Source organism: Marmota monax, unplaced genomic scaffold, assembly GCF_021218885.2.
Source record: "Marmota monax isolate L192 unplaced genomic scaffold, Marmota_monax_Labrador192_F-V1.1 WCK01_AAM20220418_F8-fsc00415, whole genome shotgun sequence".
Lineage (NCBI taxonomy): Eukaryota > Metazoa > Chordata > Mammalia > Rodentia > Sciuridae > Marmota > Marmota monax.
This window is the reverse complement of record NW_026694342.1, coordinates 500,139-525,997: the sequence shown is the minus strand read 5'-3', so window position 1 is coordinate 525,997 and position 25,859 is coordinate 500,139. Positions and strand designations below refer to the sequence as shown.

The following is a 25,859-nucleotide window of genomic DNA, read 5'->3' as shown; positions in this document are numbered from 1 at the left end:
CCATCAGCAGATGAGTGAATAAATGTGGGATGCATACAAGGGGATATTCAACCTTAGAAGGAAATTTTGCTCCAATGTGGATAAACCTTGAGAACAGACATTATTCCAAATGACATAAGCCAATCACAAAACCTTGAGAACAGACATTATTCCAAATGACATAAGCCAATCACAAAAAGACGAGTATGACTCACTTCTATGAAGCATCTAGAACAGTCAAATTCATGGACACAAAGTAGAACAGGAGCAGATACAGGGAACTGTTTATTGATATAGTTTCAGTTTTGCAAGGTAAAAATATTCTGGAGATTGATTGCACAAAGCAAATGTAGCTGTACACTTAAAAAATGGTTACAATGGTAATTTTATGTTATTTTATTATAATTAAAAATAAAAATCTGCACCTGTAATCCCAGCAGCTCAGGAGGCTGAGACAGGAGGATCACAAGTTCAAAGCCAGGCTCAGCAAAAGTGAGGTGCTAAGCAACTCAGTGAGACCCTGTCTCTAAAATACAAAATAGGGCTGGGAATGTGGCTCAGTGGTTGAGTGTCCCTGAGTTCAGTCCCCGTATCAAAAAATTTTTTGAAAAATCTGGTGCTTGAAAAGGCATTGGGTACCTGTAAAATCAATGTTATTCTTGTACCTTGTTTCACAATGCTGCAGGATAATTTGGACTCTTGTATTTTTTATTTGCAGATCGTTGTAGCCTCCATCTATTTTACTGCATATGCATTGTTATGCAAGTCATTTTCTTCTATCAATTTAACCATATATATGCAGAGAGAAATTAGATTTGTGCTTTGCAAACTTTGACCCAGAAAACACATTCTAGAAGCTTCTTAACAAAGAAGATTTTCTCATTTCAGGTGAAGTCATTCAAAGGTAACACCAGAGTGGAAAAATACAGAGAAGGGAAATATTAAGTGATGCTCACAGTCTGATTGTACATTAAGAATTGCCTCCAAGTATTTATGCTTGCAGCTAAAAAATGAAAGACTCGGTCGTAATATCCTCTTCTCTTTCACATCTACTTGGATTATCTCTAATTGAGACCACAAGTGCTGGACACTCTACCAGTAGAAATTGATGCCTGGATGAGTAAGATCTTGCACTAGAGTCTGGTTGTGGCCAGGACCAGATATCCCAAAAGAAGCCATGTTAGGGCTGGGATTGTGGCTCAGCGGTAGAGCACTAGCCTAGCATGTGTAGGGCCCTGGGTTTGATTCTCAGCACCACATAAAAATAAATGAATGGAATAAAGGTATTGTGTAAAACTACAACTAAAAAATATTTTTTTAAAAAAGAAGCCATATTAAAAGCTCAAATTTTTCAGCACCTGCCCAATGCCTCAGGACTAAACTGTGTTCATCCCTTGAGCAGCAGGAATTCAATACAGACTAAAAACCATAGCACACAAAGCCTTTGTTTGCTGAAGGGTTCCTGATGCCTCATACTGTATACAGAGCATCCTCGCCGTGCCTGGCACACAGCAGGGACTTATGTGGATACATGAATCATGAACGGCAGTAGAAATCATGAATGCCTGTTTGATGTTTTCAGCTGAAACCTCAGACACGCTCATAGCATTTCATGTGAAAAGTACCATGTGCCCAACACTCTGATGGGGACCTGGGACTTTCCTGGCGTGTCAGTCCCTAAGGAAAGGGGAAACCCAGCGCAGCCCAGCCAGTGAGAAAGAAACAAACCGCATTTTAGACTGCACTGCCAGCTCCTCTTTTCTGTGTGAACTCAGTAGAGCTCTCCCTCCTGTCTCTCAGGGCCATCTTTTGCAGCTCTCATATATAACAATCAGCAAGCAGTCAGGCAGATCGTTCTAGCTTCAGGCTGCTCTTAAGTAAGTCCTAACCTTGGATTTAGTTTCACAAAGTCTAGAGAAAGAGAACTCAGCTGCTGGGCTTTGGGGGAAGTGGGTGGTAAGAATGCTGATGTCATGATGACCTCTGCCCTAACTAAGCACTAAACACGGAAGGGACATCTTCCAGGATAGGTTCAGTTATTGGTTGATTCATGAGACTTATTTATTTATTCCAGGTTGCCAAAAGCACTTTACAGTCCCTGTGTCTAATGGTGGAGGGAAACGGGGAGTTCAGTGGAAGTTCCTGCCAGGGGATTACTGAGGGGTGGGAAAGAGGGCCGTGTAAACACCAGTCATGTGACAGGTGTGAGCCTGGCTTAGGTGATCTCATTCTCACCTGTTCCTGGTGAGAATTCCTGAAATTTTATTTCCCCAATTTCACAGATGACATTTACAGACGGTGAGAGAGGGTAAAAAACTTCCTGAAGCCAAATAGATAAGCAATGACTATTCCTGGGCATTCCTGGGATCAGGAGTCAAGGCCTCAGGGCTCTTGGGGGCTTCTCTTCCAGCTCTCCTCTTGTCCTTTCAGCTGTGTGTTGGCCCCATTCTTCTCCCACCCAGGCAGGTTTCTTATGGTGGTGGGCTGTGGTTAGGGGGGACGTCCTGGGGTCATGCACGGACTGGGGTTAACCTATAACCTTGGAAATTGAGGAGAGGTATATTGTCCTTAAAGAAAAGGAGAACAGTAAAATACTGTGTCTCTGACTACCCACTTTCTGTTCCCCAAACCTAGCCAAGTTAAGGGAACAATGAGAGTAAGCCTGGGCCACATTGTCCAGACACGTTATCTTGAGGGACACTGGCTCTCATGCACACTGGGATCTAGGCAAGTAAAGCCATCTGTACAAAGTTGCTTTTTGCACAAACTCCAGAACTGCAGCTCCTTGGGGTGCTGGTCATACAAAGCAAACTGGGCAAGCTAATGATGAAGTTGCAGCTTTGCAGCTCAGTGGCTCCTGGTGCAGAACTGAGGGCACCGTGGACCAAATGCTGTGAGGGACAGAGGTGCTACCTGTCTGGTCAGTTGCTACTGGAACTTCCCCAAAAGCATTTCACAGCAAACCCTCCGGCCTCCTGTATTTAAATACCTCCCAGGTATTTAACCTATTCCACTGGCCAGTCCCAGCTGGGCTTTAGATGGAACAGAAGGCTTCGCACTGGACCACCACCAGCATGCGGGTGCTGGCTGCTTGACTTGTGGTCCCACCAGAAGCCTCCCCATTGCCCAGAGAAGAGAATCTGGGTGACTGAGGAAAAGCAGGAAAGTTTGTAGGACAGAATGCAGAACCAGTCTGCATCCACCAGTGCTTGGAGGGAGAAAGGCGACAGGGCAGGACAGAGGAGGATACTACCAAGCTTCTCTGCCAGACTTAAGGGCTCTCTCCCGTCTCCTGGTGGACAGGGGAGGACGCCTGGTGCTGAAGCCTGGACTCTGACTCACAGTGACCCCAGACCCGAAGTGGCAGTCTGTCTCTGGAGACCTAGGACGCCATATTCTTTAAACTGAGCAGTGCACGTAGAACAGGTATGAATGGCTTCAAAATATATTTTTTTTTAATTTTAAAAAAGTATTTTTTAAAAAGGCAGCAACAGAGATGTCCGTGAACAGCACCTACCTCCAGGCCCAGGTGATGGTGGGCAACCTGACAGCTTTGGGAAGGTCAGAAGCCAGGAAGCAGTTTCAAGGCTCAACTTTGAACAGGGGAAGAGCGCACAACCCAGAACCCCGGCTGTCCTGAGCACACGGCCCTGCTACTCTTCAGACTCACAACCTGTCCCCTGCCTGCAGTTCCTGGAACAGAAAGAGCTCTTTGGCCATGAGCTCAAATAGAATTTATATGCCTCAGTTTCCTGGGTAGATGGGATGATATCACCCTGCCCAGAACCCAAATCACCACTATTATTTTTTTTTTTAAGGAGGGAACATTTATTTGGATTCAGAGGTTCAATTCGTGGTCGACTGACTCCATAACTCTGGGTCTGATGGAAGAAAGCAGCTCTGTACATGGCAACCAGGAAGAAAGGAGACCTCTGCTCACCAAGGACAAGATATAAACCCAAAATCATGCCCCCAGGGACCTACTTCCTCCAACCACACTCTCCAAGCCTAGTTACCACCCAATTAACTCCTACCAGAGGATCAATCCACTGATTAGATTGCAACTGTAATGTAATCATTTCACCTCTGAACATGCTTGCATTGTCTTGCACATGAGCATTTTGGGGACATCATATACATCTAAACTATAACATTCTGCCCCTAATTCTTAAAAAGCTCATGTCTGTGTCACAGTGCAAAATACATTTGGCACATTTCCAGGAGTCGCCAGGTCTTAACAGTTCCAGCATTGTCCAAAATCTCACCTAAGAATCAAGGCAATAGGGCTGGGGTTGTGGCTCAGTGGTAGAGCGCTTCCCTGGCATATTTGAGGCCCTGGGTTCAAGCCTCTGCACCACATAAAAATAAAGTTTTTGCATTCATCTACAACAAAAAATATTTTTTAAAAGAAGGCAATAAACTGTGGTACATATATACACAATGGAATATTGTTCAGCATTAAAAGAGAATATAATTATGGCCTTTGCAGGTAATTGGATGGAGTTGGAAAATATCATGCTATGTGAAATAAGCCAATCTCAAAAAAAAAAAACAGGAGCCAAATATTTTCTCTGATAAGTGGGTGCTAATCCATAATGGGGTGGGGGGATGCATAGGATGAGGGGAGGAACTTCGGATAGGGCAAAGGGGCTAAGTGGTAGGGAAGATGGTGGAATGAGACAGACAACATTAACCCTAGGTACCCGTATGATTGCACAAATGGGGTGACTCCATGCACAACCACAGAAGTGAAAAATTCTGCTCCATATGTGTACAATGAATTGAAGAACTTTCTACTATCATGTGTAACTGATTAGAATAAATAAAAATAATCAAGGCAAGCCAGGTGTGGTGGTGCACGCTTATAATCCCAGCAGGAGGCTGACGCAGGAGGATCACAAGCTCAAAGCCATCCTTAGCAACTTAGTGAGGCCTAAGCAGCTCAGTGAAACCCTGTCTCAAAATAAAATATAAAAAAGGGCTGGGGATGTGGCTCAGTGGTCGAGTGCCCCTGAGTTTCAATTGCTGATACCAAAAGAAAAAAGTAGAAGGCAAACTCTTGAATATTTTTCTCTAAAAACATCAAAAACAAGTTACATATATACAATATGCGATGGCACAGAGTGAACATTTCTATTCCACAAGGGAGAAATAGGGGCGGTGACACCCCCTTTCTCCACAGAAAAGTCTTAACTGGGCTTCTCCAGAAATCTTCACCATGGCTGATTTTAGGACTGTCAGCAAAAGAGTCTCTGCAAAAGAGTTCAAAGTAGATAAACTTCCAATTTTCATGTCGCCCTGTTTAACTTGGCCACTGGCCAGGAAGAAACCAGCACTCCAGGTGCTGGACACACCCTTATGATTTTTCACAAACATGTATCCAGTATAGTAGTTTGTAGAAATGTGTAAACAAGGCCTCTGGCCTTGAGCTGGACTTCACAGAGATGTCTACATTTTTAAGATAAGTTACCCACTGGGCTCATGGTAACAGTTGGCAGTGGGGGGCGGTCAAGAAAGGTAAGAAGCTCTCCCCTTCTCAGGTGTTGTCCTTGAAGAGTTAACTTGCCCACAACAGTGAAAGAAAAAGCTGCTTTTATGTGAACTTCTGCAGACGGTGAACTTCTGAGCCCCTCCCCTTTCATGCTGGGTATAAAACTCTGAAACTCCCTGAACTCGGGGTTCAGGGGATTGATTGATTACAGCAAAAGCTGTGCCCTCTGAACCTGGCTGCAGCCAAATAAAACTATTTCCTGCTACCTTTGGTGTCTTGCCTCATCTGTCCCTACAACAATGGGACCAAACAAAGCAAGACCAAAATCCAATTGGGCAAAAAAGTCTTTGTAGCCCCACATTTGGTGTCTGGAGCACAGGGCATCATGGTGCCCTCTGGAAGGTTTGTGCAGCTCGGCTCCAATGGCCTTGCTAGTTTCAGCCCAAGTGGCCTCTTGGTTTGAATCTGCTTACTTCCTACAGCTTTCCTCAGATCAGCATGGATATTGGCATCTGAATGGCGGTCTCCACTGCAGCTCCAGCTTCCTTTCCACGCTTGGCCTGTCACCATCCCAGAGCCAGACCACAGGGACTACAACCCTGCTACTTTGTATGGCTTCCCAGGCCTTCCTTTGAAATCTCAGTGGAGGCCTCCAGGACCCCCTAACTCTGGCACCCTGCATTCCTGCACGGCCAGTAAAACACAGTTGGTGTCAAGGTCTGCCACCATTCTGGTGGGCAGTAGCTAACCCTCCTGTGACCATGGCTGCAGCAGCCTATGAGTGGCTGGGCAGTTGAGCACAGGGAAAAAACTTCCTGCCCTTGCCTACTCCCTGCAAACAGGGTGCCCCCAGTGTCTCTTCTCTAAGGAATTTTACACCCTTGACAGAGTGATCTTGCCAATTTGAGATACCCTCAAGCCATGTTGTCTTTGTGCAAATCACTTAGCATCTCTTCAGTGGCTGTAAACTCTTTAGCAACCACATCTTTTTTTGGCCCCCGTTTTACATACACTTTCCTGGCCAAGTTGCTAGTTTTTCTTTCTGCTCCTGATTATCACAGTAAATTTGGCTAACAGTCACTAACAATACACACTTCATTGCCTTAATGCTGTGCTGTTTTGAAATTTATTCCACCAGATTAATTAACTCATGAGCCAAGTTTTTATGTCTTAAGTCCTATGTGCATTCTGGTCTTCTGAGCTCCCACCTCAATTGCTTATTATACTCCATTCCAAATTGCATCTTTTAAGTTTTTAAACATTTCACCTATAAGCCAGCTCCAAAGGCTTCTGAATCACATGGTCAGGTTACTTGCAGCACCAACCCCATTTCTTGGAACCAATTTGTTTTAGTCAGCATTTTCATTGCTGGGACCAAAATACCTGTCAAGAACAACTTACAAGAATTTATTTTGGCTCAGGGTTTCAGAGGTTCTGTCCATGGTCGGCTGACTCCACAGCTCTAGGCCCCAGATAAGGCAGAACACTAGGGCAGAAGGGTGTGGCGGAGGGAAGCAGCTCAGCCCAATCATGATTCTTTTGGAGCTACCAACCCTGTGCCCAGCCCCACTGTTGGACATGGATTACCAACTCCACCACTCTAATGGAATGACACACATTGCTTCTTTAAAGTGACATATTTCAAATTGTTGGTTGGTTTACGATCTGCGTACCCCAGGGGGGCAGTGAAAAATGAAGACTTGGGGGGCCGGGGTTGTAGCTCAGTGGTAGTGTATTTGCCTAGCATGTGTGAGGCACTGGGTTCGATCCTCAGCACCACATTAAAAAATAAAAAAAAATTACAGGTGTATGTCCATCTACAAATAAAAAATAATAAATCAATTTAAAAAGAAAAAGAAAAATGAAGACTTGAAACTCTTAATTTATGGGAATTTTGTGGGTCAAGTTTATTGTGAATCATTTCCACAAATCACCACAGGCTGCTTACGGGAAGAGTTGAAGTTTTCTTTACATCCTTTTCAGATTGTTCACTATTAGAATATATAAAGAAACAGATTTTTGTTGTATTGATTTTGTATCTTGCAACTTTGCAGAGTTTAATAGTTTCAGCAGTTTTCTTGTGGAAACTTTTGGCTTCATAAGATCATGTCTCCTTTGAACCAGAGATCCTTCCCTTCCACTTCATATGCCCTTTTCTTCCCTAATTGCTCTGGTTAAGACTCCCAGTTGTTCAAAGAAAATTTGTGAAAGCTGTCAATCATATCTTGTTCCTGATCTCAGAGGAAAAGCTTTTCCCAGTATGCTATTAGCTGTGTCCCTTTCTTTTGTAGCCTTCATTACGTTGTGGTATTTTCCTTCTGTTCCTCGTTAATTTTAGTGCTTTTATTATGAAATGGTGTTGAGTTTTGCTGATGTTTTTTTGCACCAATTAAAATGATCATCCAGGGTTTTTCCTCATTTTGTAAATGTGGAGTATTACACTGAAGTTTTCATGTCTTTTCAAATTATCTTTTATTCTTATTATGCATGACAGCAGAATGAGTTTGACACGTTATACATACATGGAATGCAACTACTCATTCTTTAGATTGTACCTAATGATTTTCATTTTTTTAGAGTTATACATGGACACAATATCTTCACTTTTTAAAAAATGTGTTGCTGAAGATCAAACCCAGTGCCTCACATATGTAAGGCAAGCACTCTGCCACTAAGCCACACCCCCAGCCCTGATTTTCACATCTGACCATCCTTGCATTCCAGAATTAAATCCCACTTGGCAATGTTGTATAATCTCCTCCCCCTCCCCCCTAGGGACTTAACTCAAGACGTAGCTTCACCACTGAGTTACATCTCCAACCCTGTTTTAAAGTTTTAAGACAGATTTCACTAAGCTGCCGAGTGCCTCAGCCTCCCAAGCTGTTAGGATTAGACGTGTGCCCCCATGCCTGGCAGTATTTCTACTGTTTGAATATCTACATGTCAGTGTATAATCCTTTTACTTTATTGTTGAAATCTATTACAGTACTTTCTTAAGGGTTTTTTAAGTGATTTTTCTCCAGCTGCCATGGAGACATTATATGTAACAAGACTTTGCTGGCAGTTTGTGTCCATGTGGGTCTTTGGTGTATCCTACTTGGAATTCACTTAACCTTAAATATTTACATTTTCACGTCTTTCTTCAAATCTGGGAAGTTTACAGCCATTTGGTTTTCAAATACTCTCTCCCCCTTTCTGCCCGCCCCCATGTGTGTATATTGGTCAGCTTGATGGGGTCCCGTCGGCTGTTCACTTTCCTCCTTTTTTGCTGCTCTCAGTAATTTCAAGTGCTCTGGCTTTACATTCACTGGTTCTGTGTGATCAAGTCTGTTGTTGAATTTGTCTCATGAATTTTTCAATCCAGTCATTTTATTTTTCAGCTCCAGAGTTTGTTTTTTATAATTTCTATTTCTCTTAATATCCTCATTTTGTTCAACAAATCGTTCTCCTGATTTAGTTGTCTGTCCGTGTTCTAGTTTACCTCACTGAGCATATTTAAGACCATTTGTTAAATTCCATGCCAAGTATACAAAGGTCTGTTTCTCTAGGTTTGACTTCTGCAGATTTACTTTGTTCCTCATTTCTTTTTCTTTTGTTGTTTTATGCCTTGTGACCTTTTGCTCAGATTTGGGCATTTGCAAACACCTCGGTCTTAGACAACTGGCTTAGAGCAGAAAAAGAGCTTCAGTAATAACCCAGCCTAGTCAAGGCTTATGTCCCCCCCACCCTTCCTCTTCTGGTCATGCACTTTCCCTGGAACTGCGCGTGTCCTCATGGTTATTTACTTGTACTGTATTGTGCTGTCTGGTGTCACCTTTTCTTCTGCCTGTCACCTACTTACTGCCCCATGCACCCAAGACCTGCAGGCGACCTATGCTCTAGTGCGAACACCCACCTCACATCCAGCTGTGCCAGTGTTCCCATCGTTGAACCAGCAAGACAGAAACCAGTCCCTCTGGTAGCCCTGGACAAGCCTCAGAGTTACAAGCAAGTTTCCCTTTATTCCAGGAGTCTCAAGGTAGAAACAGAATTGGGTTTCCCCACACTGCTTCAGGGGAGGATGGTGCACAGGGAAGCAACATGCCATGAAATCCCTAGACTTTTTGAGTGTGGCTGTTTCTTGATGAGGTATTATCTTGGTTGCTGCTGCTTGATTTTTGAGTTTTCACAAAGCTATTTTGATCTGAATGTTGTTTATTCCGTTTCTTCATGGGGCAGTGAGGGCCTAGAGCTTCCTATCTACCATCTATCTTGCTGACGTCACCTGTCTCTTGTTTCTTGTATAAAATTTAATGTCCAACCCAGCAACTCAGGAGGCTGAGGCAGGAGGATCACAAGTTGCAGGCCAGCCTCAGCATCGCAACACCCTGCCTCCAAAAATAAATAAATAAAGGACTGGGGATGTAGCTCAGTGGTAAAGAATCCTTGGGTTCAATCCCCAGTACCAAAATAACAATAATGATGATAAGAATTTTGTTGACATTATGAAATTGGTAAAATAAAGAGAATGAAATTCAAACACCATAGAAAGGCATGAATTGAAAACTGTCTTTTTATTCACATCCCAAGCATCTTTCCCACTGCCTAAGGATAGCCTCTTAACAGCCAATGCGTCTTGAGAGTTACCTCAATTCTTATTTTATTTTTATTTATTTTTTTTTAAAGAGAGAGTGAGAGAGATAGAGAGAGAGAATTTTAATATTTATTTTTTAGTTATCGGCGGACACAACATCTTTGTTTTGTATGTGGTGCTGGGGATCGAACCCGGGCCGCACGCATGCCAGGCAAGCGCGCTACCACTTGAGCCACATCCCCAGCCCGAGTTACCTCAATTCTAAATAATGCAGGCATACTTCCTACCTTGATTCTTTGAATTGTACTAATGATTTTTTTGGGAGAGGATACCTGGCTCCCCACCTTATTTCTACTTTTTAATCTATCTCTGCTGAATAACTTCTATTTACCACCTATGAATTTTTTAATAGAAGTCTGATAACTTTATTTTTATTTTAGTTGTAGATGGACAGACACAATACCTTGATTTATTTAGTTTCTGGATAGAACCCAGAGCCTCACACAAGCCAGGCAGGCGCTCTACCACTGAGCCACAACCCCAGCCTCAATTTCCTTTTGGATGTCTGGATCCAGAACACAACACTGCTTTGGCTTTTCTGCTAATATTCATTTTGCTGAGAGGAAAAACAGTTTGTTCAATATCAAGATCATCATTCTTTCAGCACTTGCTAGAAAGCCCCAAGGCAGACACTCAAACCTTCTTACTCAGGGAAGGACGACTTCTCTAAATGAAAGGATCCCTTTTGCTGGGCATCAAAGGCAGACCAGCTGGAAAACTAACAGATGGCGGGCATGCAGAACACGAGGGCAGAGGGCAAGGGGAGCCTAGGGTGCATGTACCTTGGAGAAAGTATTTAAAACAAACAATAACAACAAACCTTATCTGGAGAACATTGTAAAAACCAAATGCTAGAATGCCAAAATAGGAAGAGATTGAGTCAAGTCATTTAATGGTTTCAATTCTGGCCCATTCTGGTTGGAGACAATAAATGGCTCCCAGGTTTGCTAACAGTGTACTTTAAGCAGAAGGAATAAATTCCTTTTTGGATCACTTTTTTGAGTTTTTTTTAAGTTTCAAGAAATTGCAGGCTGTCTGACACTATTTTTTCTGGATACGCTTTTGTGATTATGTGCCCTCTCCTTAACATGTTATGCATGTCTTTTAAAAAACAAAGTGCTTGGGGCTGGGGTTGTGGCTCAGAGGTAGAGCGCTCGCCTAGCGTGCATGAGGCACTGGGTTAGATCCTCAGCACCACATAAATGTAAAATAAAGATATTGTGCAAACCTACAACTAAAATATAAATTTTTTAAAAAGTGCTTGATATACCAGCAACAATTTCTTCAGATAATTTCTTCATAATTGGGATAGAGGTCTGAATATTAGAATGTCAAAATGTTATTTTGTAAAGAACTTTTTTTTTTTTTTTCAGGGACAAGGTACGGAGGATTGAACCCAGGGGCACTTTACCACTGAGGTATACCCCAGCCCTTTAATTTTTTGAGACAGAGGTCTCACTAAATTGTCAGGGCTGGCCTTGAACTTGCAATCTCCTATCTCAGCCTCCCAAGTTGCTGGGGATATAGCTAGGATGACAGGAGTGCACCTCTGCACCAGGAAGAACTTCATTTTGACAAGTCATAAAAACTAAAAAAGAAAAAAAAATTACTCTTTCCTAATATTTTCCTTATTGCAATCTCTATTTTCAAAATGTGTGTGGCAGTTCTCATGATAAAGATGACCTGACTGGCCTGTCCTTAGTGTCCAGCCACTGAAGTACCTCAGCAGCCTGTGCAACTCCATGTGGCCCTAAAGCAGGGCTAAGCTGTGGCCCCACACTGCAGGTGCTGTCCTGTGCCTCGCAGGCCACTCAGCCACCTCATGGTTTCCACCACCAGATTCACTGTCTCACTCTCAAGTTGTGGCAACCAAATCAGGATCTCCTGACATTGTCAACTGTTCCCTGGGGAGTCGCCACCCCTATGGGAAACACTGTCTTAAGCTATTCTAGGAAGCAACTCTGTAACTCCCTAACATTCTGTAGTGACAGTGTTCTATAACTTGGTGATATGGTGGCGATAGCCACATGATGCTATTAGTACCTGAAACATGGCAGCATGAGGAATAAAATTCCTGATTTCATTTTAAGTTATTTAAACCCTACAAAAATACTTCTTTTGAATACCTTTTTAAAAAATCAGATGTGGCTGACTGGCAATTAAACCCTGGGGGTGGGGGGGCGGTATGATAGAACCTCAGTTCTACTCCACAGAAAGCAGGAAGATTATGGGGTGGGCCAACATGCCCCACATTATTTCTGCTTTTAACCTACCTCTGGCAAAAAACTTTCATTCCATCTTACATTAAAAAAAAAAAAAAAAATATATATATATATATATATATATATATATATAGAGAGAGAGAGAGAGAGAGAGAGAGAGAGAGAGAGACAGATATATAGTCCTAAGTTTCATTCTGAGTAGGCATAGGTTAAATTATATAGTAAAGTTTGAAGTTAAAAATCACAACTACAGACAATTTTAAATCCTCTTTTGAAGCAAAAAGTGATGAACTGTTTTTGTATACGAGTTATACCACTGAAAACACAAGAATGCTAGAAAGGTGTCCTAAATGTCCAACAATTCCTGGAATGAAATGGAAAAATCAGGAGTGAAAGAAAACATTTATTGAATCAAAATCAATACTTTCTTTTTATTATCTACAAGCCAACACTGAACTCACTTTATTTAAGAATGAACACAATGTACAAAAAAAGTATGCTTATATTATAAAAATATGTCAATTTTATCTTCTGGGTGCTGAGCAGAAGTTATCTTAAACAAAATCAAGGCAAACTTATTCTCTATAATGAAACTGCTATAATTTAATGACAGTGAAGGCTCGTGTACTCACAAAGGGCTCTCCGGCCCACTGACTATGCTGCCCTCGGAATGCCGTGCCCAGGTCCCTGCAGTCGGCATCCTCACTCTGCTTCTTGGCACCGCTTCACGCCTACGATTCTACAGAATGCAGATCACTGCTAACAAGACGCACGTGATCAAATCTTCATTTGGTTTCCCTTAACAGCTGTTAGCATATATTTCAGCAAAGTATTAACAGCATAATGAATTTGGAGTACAAAAATCCTATTTATTTAACTAACTTCAGTTTAAAAATGAGATGTTGCTAAGGAGAACAAATGACCTCCCAAGGCTTCAAATCCCATTAACGCAGGTGGGAATGTCGCCTCACTCCTCTAAATATTCTAAGCCTCCATAAAATATTTATGTCCAAAGTTAATATCTTTGTAACTTTTATTTCTTGATTTTATTGGCACCTTCCCAGGCACTCCTGGCACGTGCTCTTGTGTACAGTGTAATTACTGTGCCTGTGAGGTCAGCGGCAGCTGTAGGACAGTTAGAGGCTGATGAGCCCAGCCTTTGGCTTACCCTGGAGATAGATTCCAACGCTCACTGGTTTTGGAGCAAGAAAAGAGAGCAATAGAAAAGAACAAAATCAAATCATGAGTTGGATAAAAGGGACAGTGGCTCCCTGCATCATTCTAGGAGTTAACTACTAATTTTAAAAGCTAAAATGAATCCATGCTGATAATGCCAAAATATTACAATCCATCTTACAGGGTTTGGCCACAGCAGTGTTCCTGGCAGGAACCTGACTCTGAGGAAAATGACAGTGGGACCCAAGCAAGTTCCAGAATTTGATCTTCACTAATGAAACCTCAACAGATGCTGTGCTTAAGACTGACACCTAAGAAGGCTCAAAATTGCAAAATACAAGAATCAAGCACTCTGGTGTCCTACTCTATTGGGTAAATTAAATTTAGAACAATTAGGGGAGACATGCTTTCATGTTGTTTTGCCTACATAAATCTAACATGTCTTTAGTTACCTGTTTCACAAGAACCTGGGACCAAGGTGAGGGAAAAGGGATAAATGAAGTCAGAAAAGAAAGTGGTAACCGTTCCTCTGTGCAGTGGACTAATTCCTTACAGCTGAGTTTTTAATTAAGCCCCCTTCTGCTGCATGAAATATTAATCCTACCAAGGTAGTTCAGCCTAAATTGGACATAGGATTTAAACATTCTAATAACACAAACCACTGCCACTGCTATAATTGGGAAGAGGAAATATTTGAAATACACAATTTATAAAAGATAAACACATTTTGGAACCTGAGCAAAGGCTTCTTACCAATACCATAAAAAGCCACCATATAGGCTGCCTTCATCAGCAGTGACTCCACCAGGTCAGTGTGTTGCTCTTGGCAACACCCAAGGCCCCCAAAATATGCAGAACACAGAAAGTCCAATGACTCTGGTGGTCTGCTATTAGTAGCACAGGCCGTAAGTTCAACATGCTGCTAGCAGAAACAACTGGATGCCAAAATATTAAATATGAAATGAAAACAAGTGCACAAAGAATGAACAGCTAATGGGATGGAGCAGCTTACTCAGACTGGATGAGAGCTCTGTTCCAGCATCCAGATGCAAACCCACCCCTCCTCAAAACCGCAGGGCCTTGCTCTCAAAATAAATATACCAAACATTTACAACAGAAAGAATGCCTTATGAATGTAAGTTTTTCTTATTGCAATTCTAATCAAATAGGCCCAAAAGCCATACTTCTAAAATAAGCTACGAAGTTATCTTTTTTTTCTGTGAAACTGATGTGACTTGGTGCCACAGCTGAACGCCATCTAATAGCAGCAGTATCATTAGCCCATGGCAGCAAGGAAACGTTAACTCTGGCATCCCGTGGGCTCCCATCAAAGCAACTCCATAAAGCATGCAGAGACCTATTCTGCTGAAGTTTCAAACAAATAAAAATGACCATTGTGCTTGTGTGTCTCACATCTTCCAAAATATACACACATAGTGACAAGTTAGCAATAGCAGATCTTTGTTTACCAGTGAAATCATAAGGCAGAGGGGGTTGGAGGTGGAAAGAAAATGTCTACAATGGAAAAAATTACAAAATGGTGCTAGCATTCACGAAAACAAACAAATAAAAATCATGCTAAGATCAGATCCACAATGATTAAACGTTGAAAATTCAGCTACAATCCAAAGAACTCAGTCCACGAGTCCAAAGGCATGCACGCCAGCGGAGAAAAGGCAGGATCCACTTGACAGTATCTTCTTCAGAGCAGAACAGCAACATTTCACTGGAGTAATCACAGAGGGTGAATAAGATGCCATCGCACTTCTTTTTTGTAATTAAAAATAAAATAAATGCAATCACAAGACAAAAAAAATTATAGTAGACAGAAAAATATAGAAATTCACAATGACCTATAAAACCAAAAGAAAAATTCAAATTATTTTTATATTTTCAAGGTTCACCCTTCTTAGTCATCATAGTCTTTTTAATTTGAAAGCTTATGAACGATTCACAATTAAGTTAAACATAAGATTACTGTACTACTCATGAGATTATCATGATACCTACAGTATCAATATTCAAAATGATAGTTTCATTTTTGTGTAAGGACACAAGAAATAGCATCTTGTCACCAGAATCTCAGGCAAAAGCTTCCTCCCCAACTAGATGTTTTAAAGCATTTAAAATTCTTCATAAGGAAAACAACACCCAAAACTTATATTCAAAATACAGTAACTGCCTATGCCCGTCCCTTTAAACTTTTAGCTGAAGAAATTATTTTTGCTTTTCTAAGTTTGCAGTTAAAGAAAAATAATAAAAGAACAAGACCCATATTTTTAACCCGAGGCTTAAAGAAAGGCTATTGTTGCCACGTTGGCCTGTGGCCCCACAACTCTTGAGTACTCACTGGGGAAGGACCCAGGGCTATCCCGCCTTCGTGTCCACAAGCTGCATCTGCACATTGGCAGACATACCACCTCCGTACCCTCCCTTGGACTGCATCTGGTTCTGAATGGAGCTAACCTACGAGACAAAATAAGACAGAAGTAAGAAACCAGGTGTCCAGTGCAACAATGAAACCATTGTTTTCCCAACATGTTAGCTGGGCTGCTTTTGTCAGAAGGACACTTTTATAGAGGGAAGAAAAAAAAAATTTCTGGTGAACTTAAATTTCTTCTGATTATAAGGACAAATGGTGAGGCTTATAATTGACTTTTTTTTTTTTTTTTTTGTGACAACTTCTTCCACTTTACTTTCTCTATTTTAAATAACTTTTAAAGAAATGTCAGCTTGGTAATGCACAAGGTGCTTGGTAACATTTAAAAAGTAGTTTCTTCACTTGAAGACACCTCAGATACATGACCACTTCTTAGACCAGAAGCAAGAAAATAAGCATGAATGAAACGGGATCAGCCAGAGATAAATCTTCAAGTCTATGTGCAAAATGTATGGTCTTAATATAGTCTGACAGAGACTCTAGGAATTCAAAGATAAGTTTATTTATTAATCTTGTAACTGGACAAACTATCTTCTTAGAATATATGGCTTCATATCTATACAGTGGTTAAGATCATAATCTCTCCTAACCACATTACAAGGCTATTTTCTGATAGACTGCATATTGGTAGACATACCACCTCCATACCCTCCCTTGGACTGCATCTGGTTCTGAACGGAGCTAACAAAATATAAACTAAAATATACAAACACAGGAATATTTTCTTACTTTGTTGCAACACACACACACACACACACACAGTCTTTTGCAAACTGTGAAGCACTTTTGTTTATTTATTTATTTTGGTGGTACTGGGGATGAATGAAACCCAGTGGTACTCTACCACTGAGCTACATCCTCAGTCCCTGCCCCCATTTTTCTTAGTTCCTCAGGTTGGCCTTAAACTTAACATTGTCCTACTTCAGTCTCCAAAGTAGCTGAGATTACAAGCATGTGCACCACCATATCTGGCTAGTTTATATCATTTTCATTCATATAAATCAGAAATATTTTGGAAGCAGAGAATTAGAAAACCAGGTCAGGCTACTGGAAGAAAAAACTCAACAATAAGATTTGAAGGCGATAGCCATGCAGTGAAGGGTCAAAACACTGAGTTTCATCAAGCATCATGAAATCAGCTCAAAGGGCCCTTCCCACTGCCAAGATCTAGGGGAAGGGGAGGAAACAGGGCCACTGTTCTTCATTAACCTATTTACTAAGTGCTTCCTGAGCACTACTGTAACATAAAGCATGATCCTGAATTTATTATGTTTAAGAAAGACTTTCCTGAACTGTTTTTGGAGTAAGGTTTAGATATGTTAATAGAAGAGAATAGTAATATATAAAAGGCACAGCTTGTTTAGATCCAAAGGATTTAAATAATAAACTCTGTGTTAAATGAATATATTTTTTTAATATTTATTTTTTAGTTGGAAACAATACCTTTGTTTTATTTATTTTTATGTGGTGCTGAGGTTCAAACCCAGGACCTCGAATGTGCTAGGCATGCACTCTACCACTGACCCACAACCCCAGCCCTAAATGGATGCATTTTTATTGATCTGGAAAATTTTTACTAATTTGAATATATTACTCTAATGATACCACATAATAAGGTAATACTGCAGTATCTGTATTCATATTATTCAAATAGCAAATTTAGGTAAAAGTATAAACAAACCCCTCTAGTCCTATTTTTAAACTTTATGTTATATGTTTTATGTGTGATGTGTTGTGTAATTATATTTTATATTTTACTTTATTTTTTAAATTTATTTTTTGGTACCAAGGATTGAATGCAGGGGTACTTTACCACTGAGTCACATCTCCAGTCCTTTTTAAAAATGTTTTATTTTAAGAACTATCAACTGATACTTTTAAGAAACTGACTGGCTGACTTATCTTCCTGACCACAAGAACTCAATGTTCTGTGGAGGTGGCATTACTTTGGTGACGACAAACTCACAGATGACTACAAAAAGCCTTTGGAAGACAAATTTGGTTCTAAAGAGCTGACACACTTGATAAAAAGTCCCAGAGAAAAAGCACAGAAGGAAAGGTGACATGTTAATGTAAGATTTTGTGCATGTATAGAAATATCATAGTGAAATCTACTAAATTGTCCGTTAATATGTGTTAAGAAAAGAAAAAGGGAAATCCCAGTGATCTGACCCTGTAGGTCAAAACCTGGGCAATAGCTGATGTCCACCTTGGGCTAAGAAGATGGACATCTAGCCCCCACAGTGTAATCCTAAAATTCTACCTAAGTTTATGGCAAGCAGAAGAGTTGTGTATCTACAACATAATTTTCAAAGAAATCTTAAAGAAAATTCTGAAATGTGCAGAGGCAAGATTTATAAGGTTAACAAAATATCATAAACTAAAATTTAATTCCTCCTATAGTTATATTGGGGGGTGGGTACCAGGGATTGAACCCAGGGGTTTTTAACCACTGAACTACATCCTCAGCCCTTTGTATTTTTTGAGTCGAGGTCTCACTAAGTTGCTGAGGCTGTCTTTGAACTTGGGATCCTATTCCCCCTGAGCCACTAGGATTACAGGTGGGCACAATCATCCCCAGTTTATAGTTAGATTTTTTTAAAAGTCTGATGTAGCTAAGAAGACATCTGTTGATAATAAATTAAGAATTAAGATTCATCATGTAATAAATCTTCTTTTTTTTTTTTTTTTTGGTGCTGGGGATTAAACCAGGGCCTTGTACATGTAAGGCAAGTACTCTATACTCTACCAAATGAGCTGTATCCCCAGCCCAAAAATCTTTTATTTTTATTTTTATTTTTTTGGTGGTGGTGCTGGGGATTGAACTCAGGGCCTTGTGAATGCTAGGCAAGCACTCTAGCAACTGAGATAAATTCTCAGCCCTCATATAATAAATCTAAAATCACTCATTCTATACACATGGATACATAATTATATATTAGTAACCATATTAGGGTTGGGGTTGTGGCTCAGCGGTAGAGCACTTGCCTGGCGCATGCGAGGCCCTGGGTTCGAACCTCAGCACCACATAAAAATAAACAAATAAAACAAAGGTATTGTGTCCAACTACAACTAAAAAATAATTAAAAAAAAAAATAACCATATTAATCAAAGTAATAGGTTTTCGCTCCATGGTGTTTTTGTTTTTTTTTTAACTCCATGTCAATATGTCAATCCAGGAAACAAAGCCACTGACACTTTTGTTCTTTTTTTTTTTTTTTGGTGCTGGGGATAGAACCCAGCCTATGTGCATGTGAGGCAAGCACTCTACCAACTGAGCTGTATCCCCAGGCCCCCACTGACACTTTTGACAGCAATACTGACACACTTACATTTCTATAAAAGCAGTAAAGTGAAACAAAGTACTTTTCCTACAGATTTAAAACAAACAAGTTACTTCCTTTTCAGGAAGCTACAAATGTCATTCCTTTGCTTACCTAGTAACTGAAGTCACAAAAAGGTCTGCTGTATCCAGGATACCCATCCACCTATTGTAAAAGTCCCTGTTCTTTGGTTAAGTCTTTTGTTAGTGCTGTCCAGTCAGTCAGAATACGATGAATCATAATTCTGATTTTATAAGTCTTTCTTTCAATCTGAACACTCAGAAATCACCTAGACTCCTGTTTATTTTTATTTTTTTAAAATACTTATTTATAATTTATTTTTTTAAAAGAGAGTGAGAGAGAGAGGGAGAGAGAGAATTTTTAAATATTTATTTATTTAGTTAGTTTTCGGCAGACACAACATCTTTGTTTGTATGTGGTGCTGAGGATCGAACCCGGGCTGCGAGCATGCCAGGCGAGCGCGCTACCGCTTGAGCCACATCCCCAGCCCTCCTGTTTACTTTAGACACAGGGAAAAGAGGGCCTTAGACTTAGGGAAAGCTGAGCCTGATAACAACCCTCATTTGGTGCTGTCCCTGCATTCTGTTTTTTTCTGAAGAATAAGGCCAGGCGCAGTGGTGCGTGCCTGAAATCCCAGCAGCTTGGGAGGTGAAAGTAGGAGGATCACAAGTTCAAACCCAGCTTCAGCAATTTAGTGAGGTGCTAAGCAACTCAGTGAGTCCTGTCTCTAATAAAATACAAAAAGGGCTGGGGATGTGGCTCAGTCGAGTTCCCCTGAGTTCAGTCCCTGGTACCCAAAAGAAAAAAAACAAAACTGAAGAATAAGGCCAGGCATGGTGGTGGTACATGGCTACGATCCACGACTCAGGAGGCTGAGGCAGACGGACTGCAAGCTTGAGGCCAGGCAACTTAGTGAGATCCTGTCTCAAAAAATAAAGAGAATGTGGAGATGTTGCTTAGTGGTAAAGTGTTCCTCGGTTTAATTCTGAGTATCTATATCCACCCATCCCCTAAAAGTGGGGGAGGGTATGAATCTATCACATGACCATGTCCCAAGGCCCTGTGTACACATTCTACCAACATACTTACTGAATTCATCCCACTGAACAGGTCTCCTGATCCTACATGAGCAGTGTGTACGAAGTTGGTTGGCTCTCCAATCATGCTTCGGTCAATCCGTCGTCGTCTTTTCTAAAACAATATGGGAAACAATGTATTGAGAAAATGATCTTACTAAAAAGAAGCTTACAACAGATTCTTAGACTATGGGTAAATGACTTTGCTTAGTAATATCATAAATTTTTCTACAACACAAAAACACCTAACTTAGATGACCACAATTACTTCTTATTAAATCCCTAGCACACACACACACACACGTAAAGCAAAATAATGGGTTATTATTTTGAACTCTGGGCCATTCCATCCATAACTACATTACGTGTTTTCTTTTTTTCATGACAGATGGGCAATGTGCAGGAGCTGTAAAACAGATTGGGGGAAGTGCATCTCAAAACAGCCCAAAACCCCAATCATAACACTTTTTTTTTTTTCTTTTGGACTGAGGATTGAACCAAGAGGCATTTAACCACTGAGTCACATCCCCAGCCCTTTTTTATATTTTATTTAGAGACAGAGTCTTGTGGAGTTGCTTAGGGCCTTGTTAAATTACAGAGGATGGCTCTGAACTCACGATCCTCCTGTCTCAGGCTTCCAAGCTGCTGTGTTTACAGGCATGCGCCACTGTACCTGGCTTTAAATTTGATTCTTTAAAAAAATGAGATCAAAAAGCTCGAAGAGGGCTGGGGGTGAACTCATGCTTGCCTGGCATGCCTGATGCCCTGGGTTCCATACCTAGCACAGGTAGAAGAAAGGATTTTGAAAGATTTCACCATGAAGGAATGATAGAAATTTGAGGAGATAAATATTTAATCTGATTAAACATCAGACAATGTATCCAACATTAACTGTTACCCCATCAACATGCTCAATTTTTACATTTTTAAAGTATCAGTTTAAAATACATTTTAAAAATGTGACAAAATGTAAAATTTTCATCAGTCACCATTACTGTTAGCAAAGAATACATGAATTGCACACAACACTGACTTTAAACTTAATTTCCTAGCTTTCATCACAAACAAAACTTTGATGGCTATTAGAGATTATGCCCAGCTACCTTTCCCCACTAAAATGATTGTGTCATTCAGCTGTCTTGGGGTTGGGAGGCAGTCCATTCAGTTTTCTGGTCTGTTCTGGCCCAGAAGGAAACTCAATGAGGCTGGGGTTTAATTACTGTCGTTAATTGTTGACAACCACTTCTTACAGGGTTCTCGACCTTGTTTCTCTGTGAACAGCCTCCAATTGCTGTCCTTCCTCCCACCAACATCCCCACTCACTCTCTCATTAGAGACATTTTCTTATCCTGCTGCTGTGTTTCACTGACCAGCTATCTTTCTAGAGATGGTTCTCTTAGATCAGTTCCAAGCTTTCCTTGATGCCTCAGATACCGCACTCTAATTGGGAGGGGCTTGCTGGCACAGCTGGTCACCACTTACCCCAACTGACTTCCAAGAGTATAATGTTTGCAAGACTGCAGCTTGCCTCAACACTAAGGTAAGTTACTAACATACTGGGTTAGGCTGCTGTTGAACACAGTATTTTCACGTCCACATCTTATTGAAATGTAAGCAGGATCCTAATAATTCTAAAATTTCATCAAGACAGTCCCATGTAATAGCTCCTTTGGGTCAGAACATGATTGTCTACAAACTCACAGAAGTGGAGAGAGTTCACACATTAATTGTAGAAGCTATTATGTGCTGTTTACTGTCCTCTAGTTTTTATTATTAGAAGCCCCAAAGAAGCTTGACGCTTTTCCTCTGAAATATTTATTTTTCTCCTCAGAGTTCAGCAATGATATTGTGACATCTTCAAGTTTGTTGGGTTTACTTCCAGTAATTCTGCATAGCACATGGTGGCCCATCTCTATTTGAATACACATTTTCTGAATCTTTTGAGTTTTATGCCATTACATTTCTTTTTTGTTCCACGTGTTCTGTCTTACGTGTGTGTGTGTGTGTAATTATCCTAGTTTCTTTTCTCTTTATAATTTGTTTTGGAAAATAACTTGATCCCCTCAGGAATCCACAAACTTTTTCTTAAAGACCAGAGGGTAAACATTTTAAGCTTGCAGGTCAATGAAGACTCCATCATTGCTCTGACTCAACTCTTCTACTATAGGATGAAATCAGCTAAGATAACACACAAACACAAGAATACAGCTATGATCCAGCAAAATTCATCTGTAATAAGCAGCAGCAGCTTAGACTGACCTGCATGTATTAGTTTGCTGACCTCAGTTCTAGATCAGTAATTTTTTTAGTAGTAGCAACACAAATTATTTATTTGTTATGTGCAGTACTGAAGATTGAGCCCAGGGCCTGTCTACCTCTGAGTTACATCTCCAGACCTTTTTGTTTTGAAATGGCCTCACCCTTGTGATCCTCCTGCCTCAACCTCCCACACTGCTGGGATTAATGACATGTGCCAATGTACCTGGCACAACTTTTATCTTTAATGGTTATTTTTCAAGAGCTCTTTGTTATGTTATTAGAATATTTTTAAAAAATCTCTTTGAGGGTCTGGAGATGTGGCTCAAGCGGTAGCGCGCTCGCCTGGCATGCGTGCGGCCCGGGTTCGATCCTCAGCACCACATACAAACAAAGATGTTGTGTCCGCCAATAACTAAAAAATAAATATTAAAATTCTCTCTCTCTCTTTTTTTTTTAATCTCTTTGAGGATTTGTATGTAAGTTTTTCAATTTTCCCCCTTAAAATGCTTTACTATATGAACTGTCTGTAACACTAGGAAACAAAATCTCTTTTTTCTGTATTTCTCCAAATTTCAAATTAAATTTCTCCAAGTTCAGTTACTTCTTAGTCCCTTAGAAGGACTAGTAAAAAATTCACTCTGTCTTCTGGGACCCTGCTCCTTAGGGTCACATAAAACTTTCAGATTAAAATGATATCAGGGGGCTGGGGTTGTGGCTCAGTGGTAGAGCGCTTGCCTAGCATGTGTGAGGTACTGGGTTCGATCCCTAGCACCAAATAAACAAAGTAAAGGTATTGTATTAATCTACAACTAAAATATATATGTATATATAAAATAAATAAATAAAATGATATCAGAAAGCTAAGAGAGGGCCAGGACCCCCTGTCTATTTTTTTTTTTAAGTTTTCTATTTCTTTGCTATCTTTAATGTGCATATTGCTGCTTCAGGTGCCCTTGAAATGCCTCATACAAAGCCTGACGGTAGACTTGACAGCCCACAGCCATCATCTGACCTGGGGTGCTACACCCTGGCAACACACTGGTTTCTTATGCCCTATTTCTCACCTTTTCCCTAATTTGGAGTTTGTCTATTTCCATTCACCCTACTCAACATAGATCACTGCACACTCGTCTTGTTTGGGATAATAAAACATAATTCCTTAAATAAGCCTTAAGAAATACACTAAGTTCTCTTTTTTAGGATTAAAATAGCAAAAGAAGGTGCTAATACTAGTTGTGTGCTTTTTTCTTCTTGATATTAAGTTTCCATTAAATTTGCCTCATTAGGAAGCCATTTGTCCAGACACATCCAAATGTATCTTCACCATCTGAGAATATGAATTTTCTCAGTATCTGGGCAGACAAATTATTGGGTTCTTCTCCCCAGTAAGATCCTCAGTGAAGAGCAGAGAAGGAGCTTGCTAAGTTCTTGGCATACTCCTGTGAGAATAGAGAAGTCGATTCCAGTGGAAATGAAAGGACAGCAGTTAAGTTCCATGAAACACTGCCATCTACAGGACTAGTTTTCTCCTAAGGCTTCCTAAAATCAAACTCACAAAGGCAACTGCTCCTGGTGTGCAGAGCCACTCTGCTCAGCCAGAGGGCCCTCTTAAACAAGGGACTGGCACGATGCAGAGAACAGACCTACTTCCAGGCCACTGGGAGTCCAGCTCGTCCCCTGCCTGTGAACCTGCAGAGAAGCAACTCTGACAGGTCTGAATCTGCGGAATTTCCTCTGGAAGGGTGTGTCTGGCACTTGGCAGAAGGCTACAATGGCCACACATAGTTGAGTTACTGCACAATGATGCTGGAGCATACTGGTCAGGCCACCACACACTCTAGCACACATTGCAATTCCCAAGGGAGGATGTTCAAAAGCAGCCAAGTAAACAGGTTTCAAAAATTTACTCTCACACTGAAAAGCAAAAGATGAGAAGACTTCAGCTCTTATTATGACAATGACCCGTTACTCAATAGCCACTTTAAAAATCAGAAAATAGTGAATATTTTTCAACTTGACTTTACTGAGTTGAGAGCAACACCCCATATCTGGAATATGTATGCAGAAGCTTCCAGTCCCTCCTTCCCTCAAGCTGGAAGGAGCACAGCTGTTCTAGAACAAAGCTGCATCACTAGAGCATAGGAAGGGTGGAGAGTCCTAGAACAAAAGTGGTGAAACATGCACAAACTCAGATCACTCCGGGTCTGCATACAGCACACAGGACTGAGGTTTCTATCTTCCCAAGAATGGGAAGTAACTGAAAGACAGTTAAAGCTGAGGACACAATCAGATGGTTTTAAAAGGCGATCTCCAAGGGCTGGGGCTGGGACTCAGTGGTGGAGTGCTTGCCTAGCATAAGTGAGGGTTGGATCCTCAGCACCACATAAGAACAAATAGATAGATAAGGTATCCGTGTCCATCTACAACTAAAAATAAATAAATAAATAAAAACCAAAAAGGCTACTCCACAACAGCTACAGGTGAAAAGATTTAATAAAAAAGGCCAAAAAGAAAGGAACATTAAGACCTGAAGGTGAAGAAAAATAAAGGATTTTTCAGCATTATAAGGCTCCTGAGAAGGGAAGAAGATAGCCAAGGTCAAGGTGTTCTTCAGACCCCAGCACAATTCTTGAATCAAAACAAAAATTCTAAGTATAAATATCCTAAAATACAGTATTTTTCAGGTACAATGTGGACATTTAAGGAATAGTATCAACAGTTCAACAGAGACACAGATGTAAATCGTGGGCAAATGGGGGAATTCCAGAGGCAGGCCTCTGCAAAAAACAGGAAATATGCAAACTGTGCCCTCTGCTCTGTTCTATGTTGAATTGTCAGTAGCAAAGAATCACCAAATTTCCTGGAAACACACTTCTCTCATTATAGGGAACTTTATTAAGACTGCCAGCCACTGGAATAATTGCAAAACTTTAAATATAAAGTTATTCTTTTATTCTGTAACAGGTCAAGGAGTAGAGGTACACAAACATTTATTAGTATAGAGGGGATTAGGCAACATGTCTTTCCATAACATTTCTGTGTAATTATATACCAATAAACTCATTATTGCCAGGCGCAGTGGCACCACACCTATAATCCCAGCAACTTGGGAGGCTGAGACAAGAAAAGAGGTTCACCAAGTTTGCTCAGCAACTTAGCAAAGGCTCTGTCTCAAAATGAAAAATAAAAGGGCCGGGGATGTGGCTCAGTGGTAAAGCACTCCTGGATTCAATCCTCAA

The 25,859-nt window shown here is 40.7% G+C and overlaps 1 protein-coding gene across 1 annotated transcript in view; it reads right to left on the bottom strand.

The window, feature by feature from the left end:
• Positions 1-12,708: 12,708 nt before the first annotated feature.
• The window catches only part of Cdc42se2 (CDC42 small effector 2), a 96,342-nt gene continuing 83,191 nt past the window's right edge, over positions 12,709-25,859 (bottom strand). Inside the window, exons 5-7 of the mRNA XM_058586553.1 lie at positions 20,375-20,476; positions 15,852-15,967; positions 12,709-15,354 (exon numbers count right to left, since the gene is read on the bottom strand). Coding sequence (XP_058442536.1) covers positions 15,869-15,967; positions 20,375-20,476 — 201 coding nt within the window. The 3' untranslated portion in view covers positions 12,709-15,354; positions 15,852-15,868. The remainder of the gene's footprint in view (positions 15,355-15,851; positions 15,968-20,374; positions 20,477-25,859) is intronic.